Genomic DNA, 9838 nt, shown 5'->3' on the forward strand with positions numbered 1-9838 from the left:
TATATTCTATTGCCCTACACCAACCCTACCCCTAAACCTACCCCTCACAGGAGACTTTCTGCATTTTTAGATTTTCAAAAAACTTAATTCTGTGGGATTTATTAGCTTGTTTACCCGTGGGGACCACAATTTAGGTCCCCACTGTGACACGAGTCCTCATGAGTCTGTGTGTATTCAGGTTTAAGTCCCCACCAGAATAGAAAAACGGGTACACACACACACTCAGCGAGCACAGTCTGTCTTACACACTCGCACAGACATAATTATGCACAAAAATACCACAGAAAGAAAGTTAGTCAATATCACACGTAGAGTGCCAGTTTTCACTTCTAAAAATCAACATGATTACAAATGTGATACTGATTTTATACAACAGTTCAATAAACAAGAAGTTAATATTAAGAGACTTACGTTTTAGACGCCATATTGCCTGTAGTGCTCTATTTTACCAACAAAAATAACTCCAAACACAGCCACAGCACTGTTTTGAGTCTCTGTGCAACATGGTGTTTCGTTCCTGAATGAATCAAGCATGAATCAAGCGTTTAAATGAGTCGGTTCAATAACAATGAATCACTTATTAACAGTGACTTGCTGCCACCTGCTGGCGGTTTTAATTTCACATTTAAAGTATCTTTTCATTTTTTTTTTATAATTTCAAATATCAGTATTCAACGTTTTAATATATCAAAACATTATTTATGCACGTGTAACTGCAGGTTGAATGCATTCATGTCCTGCATTAAACCGTGTGTAAACACATCTAAACACCTCTTCAGATGCAGCTGCTGTGTTTCCTCTGTGCTGCAAAGATTAATTTTATTGATACTGATTTAATTTGCTCTGTAACAGCCCAAATGTCTTATTCTAATTCACTGATGAAATGTAAGAATTTGACTCAAAAGATGATGTACACTTTTAGAAAAAAATGGCTTTATAAAGGTAAAGATGGCCATAAAATGTAAAAATCAATTTAAACTTATTGTAAAAGATTAATTTCTGTCAGTGCTGTGAATGGACTGATGATAAAGAATATCAAACACTTTAGAGTCAGCTGTCCACGGCAGTCCTTAAGATATCAGCACAATAACACACTCAGAAAAATATTGTCTGATTATCGTTATCAATAAAATCCCAGAAATGATTGTGATTTATTTTTTGCCAATATCGCACACCCTAGATGTGTCTGATGTTAATTGTGCTGCAGTTTCCCCTCCGGTGCGCTGCTGTCAGCCATAGACGACTGGAAGAAACACATGTGCGACGCTGAAGACAAAATCAACAGGACGCAGGTGAGCTTCCTTCTGTTGCCAGAGACCGCTTGCTGTGTGTTGAGACGGAGCCCAATCCATTCTGCTTAACGAGCTCTGAATTTCTCTGTGTTCTTTCAGATGGAGTTTGAGGCTCAGATGGATGAGGTGAAGAGCGGCACCAGACTCTGTTCACTGCCTGATATCTGCGTTCCCAGCGTCCCCGCAGCACCCGCTCTACCGGTGAGAGCTGCCGCTCACTCTGTGGGTCACGTGAAAGTCAAGGGTCATCACGCGTCTTCTGATCAGTGTTTGTGTCCTGCAGGCCATGCTTCCTCCTCCGGTTCCTCAGTTCTACGGGCCGTACGTGTCACTTCCTCCCGGCCGCACAGGACGCAGCACACCGACAGACCGACTTCCCGAAGGGCCCCCAGCGCCGCCACACCTCACCGTGTACGAGCGGATCCTGGAGCGACTCCACATGATGTTCCCTCATTACAACAGGTGCTGCTTCAACACAACACAACACAGAGACCAGCAGCAGCAGCAGTGTCAGGCACGCTTCTGAGAGAAAACACTCTGCTCAGCGCTGCTGCACATCACAGCAAAAATCTGAAATATTATTACAATCTAAAACCGCTGTTCTCTGATCTTCAGAAATCAGTATAATATGCTGCTTTACTGCTCAAGAAACATTTCTGATTATTATCAATGTTGAAAACAGTCGTGCTGCACAATATTTTTGTGGAAACTGTGATGCATTTTATTTTTCAGGATTCACAGATGAATAGAAAGTTCAAAAGAACAGCATTTATTTAAAATAGAAATCTTTTGTAACATCATAAATGTCTTTACTGTCACTTTTGATCAATTTAATGCACCCTTGATGAATACAAATATTCTTTTTTTTATATCTTAGCCCAAACTTTTTGAAACTTAATGAAGCAGCACAACTGTTTTCAACATTGATGATAAAGAAATGTTTCTCGAGCAGCAGATCAGCATATTATACTGATTTCTGAAGATCATGTGACACTGAAGACTGGAGGAATGATGCTGAAAATACAGCTGCGCATCACAGAAATACATTACAGCTTAAAGGGGGGGGTCTAATGCTATTTCATGCATTTTGAGTTATTTACACTGGTAAAGAGCTGTAATCTCATGCTAAACATAGCCAAAGTTTCAAAAAACGTTTTGGATGTAGAATGGAGTATTTCTGTGCCAAATAAACTCCTCAGGGTTTCGTACAAGTTTCAGAGAGTTTTTTTTGAGCATAGCTGTTCATGACGTCATGAAGGGTGGAACCCAGCGTTACGTGAACAGTGGATGCAGTTTGTTTTCAGGGGCAGCAAAATAGTTTTGCAAGTGTGTTGGCCAACGTTTTATAAACAAGGCCCAGTTCGACGCTGGATTTGCACAACGTTTGATACCAAAAGATGGAACGGTCCCAGCTATTAAAGATCCCGGTCATGATTCTGTGTTGCTGGCAGTCGGCGCTCAAGTGCTCGTCACTCTTTAGCTCCGCCCACGACACGCCCCCAGGAGTTTTCGGAGAGAATCGTAATGCTGTATCTTTCTTTTATAAATATGATAAAACTAAAGATTCTTTGGAGATATGAAGGATGCAGTACTACTCTATAGGTACTCAAGATTAACACGAGATTGGGTGAAACTGTTATGTCTCCTTTAACATAGAAAACAGCTATTTTAATTTCTAGTAATATTTCACTGTTTTTACTGTGTTAGTATAAATGCAGCTTTGCTGAGCAGAAGAGATTCTTTCAGAAACCGTGTGTAAACACATCTAAACACCTCTTCAGATGCAGCTGCTGTGTTTCCTCTGTGCTGCAAAGATTAATTTTATTGATACTGATTTAATTTGCTCTGTAACAGCCCAAATGTCTTATTCTAATTCACTGATGAAATGTAAGAATTTGACTCAAAAGATGATGTACACTTTTAGAAAAAAATGGCTTTATAAAGGTAAAGATGGCCATAAAATGTAAAAATCAATTTAAACTTATTGTAAAAGATTAATTTCTGTCAGTGCTGTGAATGGACTGATGATAAAGAATATCAAACACTTTAGAGTCAGCTGTCCACGGCAGTCCTTAAGATATCAGCACAATAACACACTCAGAAAAATATTGTCTGATTATCGTTATCAATAAAATCCCAGAAATGATTGTGATTTATTTTTTGCCAATATCGCACACCCTAGATGTGTCTGATGTTAATTGTGCTGCAGTTTCCCCTCCGGTGCGCTGCTGTCAGCCATAGACGACTGGAAGAAACACATGTGCGACGCTGAAGACAAAATCAACAGGACGCAGGTGAGCTTCCTTCTGTTGCCAGAGACCGCTTGCTGTGTGTTGAGACGGAGCCCAATCCATTCTGCTTAACGAGCTCTGAATTTCTCTGTGTTCTTTCAGATGGAGTTTGAGGCTCAGATGGATGAGGTGAAGAGCGGCACCAGACTCTGTTCACTGCCTGATATCTGCGTTCCCAGCGTCCCCGCAGCACCCGCTCTACCGGTGAGAGCTGCCGCTCACTCTGTGGGTCACGTGAAAGTCAAGGGTCATCACGCGTCTTCTGATCAGTGTTTGTGTCCTGCAGGCCATGCTTCCTCCTCCGGTTCCTCAGTTCTACGGGCCGTACGTGTCACTTCCTCCCGGCCGCACAGGACGCAGCACACCGACAGACCGACTTCCCGAAGGGCCCCCAGCGCCGCCACACCTCACCGTGTACGAGCGGATCCTGGAGCGACTCCACATGATGTTCCCTCATTACAACAGGTGCTGCTTCAACACAACACAACACAGAGACCAGCAGCAGCAGCAGTGTCAGGCACGCTTCTGAGAGAAAACACTCTGCTCAGCGCTGCTGCACATCACAGCAAAAATCTGAAATATTATTACAATCTAAAACCGCTGTTCTCTATGTGAATTTCTGTTAAACTGTAATGTATTTCTGTGATTTTCAGCATCATTACACCAGTCTTCAGTGTCACATGATCTTCAGAAATCAGTATAATATGCTGCTTTACTGCTCAAGAAACATTTCTGATTATTATCAATGTTGAAAACAGTCGTGCTGCACAATATTTTTGTGGAAACTGTGATGCATTTTATTTTTCAGGATTCACAGATGAATAGAAAGTTCAAAAGAACAGCATTTATTTAAAATAGAAATCTTTTGTAACATCATAAATGTCTTTACTGTCACTTTTGATCAATTTAATGCACCCTTGATGAATACAAATATTCTTTTTTTTATATCTTAGCCCAAACTTTTTGAAACTTAATGAAGCAGCACAACTGTTTTCAACATTGATGATAAAGAAATGTTTCTCGAGCAGCAGATCAGCATATTATACTGATTTCTGAAGATCATGTGACACTGAAGACTGGAGGAATGATGCTGAAAATACAGCTGCGCATCACAGAAATACATTACAGCTTAAAGGGGGGGGTCTAATGCTATTTCATGCATTTTGAGTTATTTACACTGGTAAAGAGCTGTAATCTCATGCTAAACATAGCCAAAGTTTCAAAAAACGTTTTGGATGTAGAATGGAGTATTTCTGTGCCAAATAAACTCCTCAGGGTTTCGTACAAGTTTCAGAGAGTTTTTTTTGAGCATAGCTGTTCATGACGTCATGAAGGGTGGAACCCAGCGTTACGTGAACAGTGGATGCAGTTTGTTTTCAGGGGCAGCAAAATAGTTTTGCAAGTGTGTTGGCCAACGTTTTATAAACAAGGCCCAGTTCGACGCTGGATTTGCACAACGTTTGATACCAAAAGATGGAACGGTCCCAGCTATTAAAGATCCCGGTCATGATTCTGTGTTGCTGGCAGTCGGCGCTCAAGTGCTCGTCACTCTTTAGCTCCGCCCACGACACGCCCCCAGGAGTTTTCGGAGAGAATCGTAATGCTGTATCTTTCTTTTATAAATATGATAAAACTAAAGATTCTTTGGAGATATGAAGGATGCAGTACTACTCTATAGGTACTCAAGATTAACACGAGATTGGGTGAAACTGTTATGTCTCCTTTAACATAGAAAACAGCTATTTTAATTTCTAGTAATATTTCACTGTTTTTACTGTGTTAGTATAAATGCAGCTTTGCTGAGCAGAAGAGATTCTTTCAGAAACATGAATGAATGATAATTCCTCCAGTGGTCTGAGCGCTGGTGAGTTGGTGATCAGTGTGTTTGTGTGTAGGCGGGTTCTGAGCAAGTTCATCCAGGAGGTCCGTGTGTCCAGCGGAGGCGCTCTCAGCACGGTGACCTATGATGACGTCATCAACCGAGTGGCTCAGCTCATCCTGGACCATCAGGAGAACACGCGTGTGCGTAACCGTCTCGTGTGAGTGAGTGAGTGTGTGAGTGTGTGAGTGTGTGTGTGGAGTGACGAAGTGCTTCCTGTTGCAGGAGCAGATGAACCTCGCGGGTAGAGACGCTCTGGGTCATATGACTCCTCCGTCTGATGCCGCTGTCAGAGCCACCGGGCCGCCACTTACACATGTGTGGAAGAACGTGTCAGAGAAACATCGCAACACGGCGCTGGCGGTAACAATCACACACACACACGCTTTGTCACTGTGCTCGTCTAAAGGCTGTTCGATGACGAACGGTGCTTTCACTTCGATTGATCACTTTCTGCTAATTCACAGCTGCTCGCTAGGTAACGCTGACCAACCATGCATTTTTCCTCAGATGTGTATCTCGTATATGGATTTAACATCGTCCGCTGCTTAATATGCTGCATTCAATTTGGTTCTACACCAGAAACACAAACTATCTATAATGCTTACAAGAATACATCCTAAAATATAATTAGAGGTACAATTAGCATCAAGCTTCACTTGAAAATGTATGTCATTATTAATGGATTTGCTTATAACTAGTGCTGTCAAAAGATTAATCTTGCAAATGCAAAGCATGCAAAATAAAAGTTTTTGTTTACATAATATGTGTGTGTACTGTGTATATTTATGTATATATAAGTACACGCACATACAGTGTATATATATTGAAAATATATACATTTATATTATATATGTAAACATATTTTTCTTAAATATATACATGCATGTGTTTGTATGACTTCTGACGCGGCGAGTATAAACCAGGCTCTACACTCGAAGCGCTGCGCAGTTTAAACGAGAAGCGCGGTTTCGTTATGCTTTGTTTCGTTTGCTGTTTCTCATATGCTACAGAAATGGCAGCACAACGCGGTGGTTGCGCCAGTGTGACCGCTCACACAATTTAGTCGCACAGGCAGAAAAAATAGCAGTCTGGAGCCCTGGCTTAGGGATCTATTGTTTCGACTCAGAAGCATTGTTGCACCGAATTTTCGCATTCAGTGTGAAAAGGCGTTAAGTCTAACCTCACTGAGCATGTGAACATGTGTGTGCCTCAGCTGAACATGGAGGATCCGTGCATCATCTGTCACGAGGACATGAGTCCAGAGGAAGTGTGTGTCCTGGAGTGCCGCCACAGCTTCCACAGAGAGGTGAGGCTCTGCTCTCGTCTGCTGAGCGTCTGGTAGCTGTGGGATGTAGACTGATGCTCTGTGTGTGTGTTTCAGTGTATAAAGTCGTGGCTGAAGGAGCAGAGCACGTGTCCCACCTGTCGAGAGCACGCGCTGTTACCGGAGGACTTTCCCATGCTGCCCGGCAGACACCGCAGGAGCCACACGCCCGCCGCCGCCTTTAACTGACCCACTGTATGTTCATCTGCACCAGTCTTATCTTCATAATCACACACTCACAGTAATGACCCTTGTTTTGGGTGTCGGAAACTCTACGGACCAATCGGTGATGTTTACTTTCAGGGCACATTTGTGTTTTCATTCCTGTAATAAAGTTCATTACGTGAACTGGTTTTACTCTTCCACTTTTACCTTTGCTTGTCATTTTACCTTGAAATTTTACTTCATTAAAACATTTAACCAAAGAAGCGGTCTCCTGCTGTTGGTGTGTTTTAGACACTAGACGCTAGCTCGTGCCGTGTTTCTGCAGATCAGATTCAGACTGGGGGATAGCTGATAATAAATAATTGAAATCAATGTCAAACTAATATCATTTTGTGTGCAATTGATTCTAATATTTTTAGTACCATTATTTCTATAATTATAATACATTTAAAGGGGTCATATGATGCTTTTTTTAAAGATCATTATTTGGTGTAACAGAATATGTTGACATGCTTTAATGTTCAAAAAACCCTATCTTCCAAATACTGTACATTATTGTAGGTCCCCTATGCCCCGCCTCTCTCAAACGCTTCGTTTTCTACAAAGTCCCTCCTTCCGACAAGCGCAGTCTGCTCTGATTGGCCAGCTGACCCAGTGCATTGTGATTGGCCGAACACCGCAAGCACTCGTCGGAAATGTAACGCCCCTTACCATAATCGTTGCAGGAGCAGATGAACCTCGCGGGTAGAGACGCTCTGGGTCATATGACTCCTCCGTCTGATGCCGCTGTCAGAGCCACCGGGCCGCCACTTACACATGTGTGGAAGAACGTGTCAGAGAAACATCGCAACACGGCGCTGGCGGTAACAATCACACACACACACGCTTTGTCACTGTGCTCGTCTAAAGGCTGTTCGATGACGAACGGTGCTTTCACTTCGATTGATCACTTTCTGCTAATTCACAGCTGCTCGCTAGGTAACGCTGACCAACCATGCATTTTTCCTCAGATGTGTATCTCGTATATGGATTTAACATCGTCCGCTGCTTAATATGCTGCATTCAATTTGGTTCTACACCAGAAACACAAACTATCTATAATGCTTACAAGAATACATCCTAAAATATAATTAGAGGTACAATTAGCATCAAGCTTCACTTGAAAATGTATGTCATTATTAATGGATTTGCTTATAACTAGTGCTGTCAAAAGATTAATCTTGCAAATGCAAAGCATGCAAAATAAAAGTTTTTGTTTACATAATATGTGTGTGTACTGTGTATATTTATGTATATATAAGTACACGCACATACAGTGTATATATATTGAAAATATATACATTTATATTATATATGTAAACATATTTTTCTTAAATATATACATGCATGTGTTTGTATGACTTCTGACGCGGCGAGTATAAACCAGGCTCTACACTCGAAGCGCTGCGCAGTTTAAACGAGAAGCGCGGTTTCGTTATGCTTTGTTTCGTTTGCTGTTTCTCATATGCTACAGAAATGGCAGCACAACGCGGTGGTTGCGCCAGTGTGACCGCTCACACAATTTAGTCGCACAGGCAGAAAAAATAGCAGTCTGGAGCCCTGGCTTAGGGATCTATTGTTTCGACTCAGAAGCATTGTTGCACCGAATTTTCGCATTCAGTGTGAAAAGGCGTTAAGTCTAACCTCACTGAGCATGTGAACATGTGTGTGCCTCAGCTGAACATGGAGGATCCGTGCATCATCTGTCACGAGGACATGAGTCCAGAGGAAGTGTGTGTCCTGGAGTGCCGCCACAGCTTCCACAGAGAGGTGAGGCTCTGCTCTCGTCTGCTGAGCGTCTGGTAGCTGTGGGATGTAGACTGATGCTCTGTGTGTGTGTTTCAGTGTATAAAGTCGTGGCTGAAGGAGCAGAGCACGTGTCCCACCTGTCGAGAGCACGCGCTGTTACCGGAGGACTTTCCCATGCTGCCCGGCAGACACCGCAGGAGCCACACGCCCGCCGCCGCCTTTAACTGACCCACTGTATGTTCATCTGCACCAGTCTTATCTTCATAATCACACACTCACAGTAATGACCCTTGTTTTGGGTGTCGGAAACTCTACGGACCAATCGGTGATGTTTACTTTCAGGGCACATTTGTGTTTTCATTCCTGTAATAAAGTTCATTACGTGAACTGGTTTTACTCTTCCACTTTTACCTTTGCTTGTCATTTTACCTTGAAATTTTACTTCATTAAAACATTTAACCAAAGAAGCGGTCTCCTGCTGTTGGTGTGTTTTAGACACTAGACGCTAGCTCGTGCCGTGTTTCTGCAGATCAGATTCAGACTGGGGGATAGCTGATAATAAATAATTGAAATCAATGTCAAACTAATATCATTTTGTGTGCAATTGATTCTAATATTTTTAGTACCATTATTTCTATAATTATAATACATTTAAAGGGGTCATATGATGCTTTTTTTAAAGATCATTATTTGGTGTAACAGAATATGTTGACATGCTTTAATGTTCAAAAAACACTATCTTTCAAATACTGTACATTATTGTAGGTCCTCTATGCCCCGCCTCTCTCAAACGCTTCGTTTTCTACAAAGTCCCTCCTTCCGACAAGCGCAGTCTGCTCTGATTGGCCAGCTGACCCAGTGCATTGTGATTGGCCGAACACCGCAAGCACTCGTCGGAAATGTAACGCCCCTTACCATAATCACAGCTTCATCTTTCAAAATAAATGTAAAGACAGAGCCCGAAAGGGGAACAGAGTCTCGTGACAGACACAGTGATGAAGATGTGTGTTTGTGATGTAACCCTCTCTCTCTCTCGCTCTCACACACACACACACACACCGCTCTCTCTCTCTCTCTCTCTCTCTCTCACACACAC

The 9838-nt window shown here is 42.2% G+C and overlaps 2 protein-coding genes across 2 annotated transcripts in view; both read left to right on the top strand.

The window, feature by feature from the left end:
* ttc3 (tetratricopeptide repeat domain 3) overlaps window positions 1-7028 on the top strand; it is a 40098-nt gene extending 33070 nt beyond the window's left edge. Inside the window, exons 36-45 of the mRNA XM_016250791.1 lie at window positions 1208-1292; window positions 1392-1493; window positions 1576-1754; window positions 3490-3586; window positions 3686-3787; window positions 3870-4048; window positions 5479-5605; window positions 5688-5825; window positions 6679-6771; window positions 6847-7028. Coding sequence (XP_016106277.1) covers window positions 1208-1292; window positions 1392-1493; window positions 1576-1754; window positions 3490-3586; window positions 3686-3787; window positions 3870-4048; window positions 5479-5605; window positions 5688-5825; window positions 6679-6771; window positions 6847-6978 — 1234 coding nt within the window. The 3' untranslated portion in view covers window positions 6979-7028. The remainder of the gene's footprint in view (window positions 1-1207; window positions 1293-1391; window positions 1494-1575; window positions 1755-3489; window positions 3587-3685; window positions 3788-3869; window positions 4049-5478; window positions 5606-5687; window positions 5826-6678; window positions 6772-6846) is intronic.
* A 657-nt stretch (window positions 7029-7685) lies between these two features.
* LOC107565552 (E3 ubiquitin-protein ligase DZIP3-like) lies at window positions 7686-9020 on the top strand. The gene is made up of 3 exons (XM_016250802.1): window positions 7686-7817; window positions 8671-8763; window positions 8839-9020. The coding sequence occupies exons 1-3, from the start codon at window positions 7686-7688 to the stop codon at window positions 8968-8970; spliced, it is 357 nt and encodes a 118-aa protein (XP_016106288.1). The 3' UTR covers window positions 8971-9020.
* Window positions 9021-9838: the final 818 nt, after the last annotated feature.

The sequence above is a fragment of the Sinocyclocheilus grahami genome, unplaced genomic scaffold (assembly GCF_001515645.1).
Source record: "Sinocyclocheilus grahami isolate Dianchi unplaced genomic scaffold, SAMN03320097.WGS_v1.1 scaffold1007.1, whole genome shotgun sequence".
NCBI lineage: Eukaryota > Metazoa > Chordata > Actinopteri > Cypriniformes > Cyprinidae > Sinocyclocheilus > Sinocyclocheilus grahami.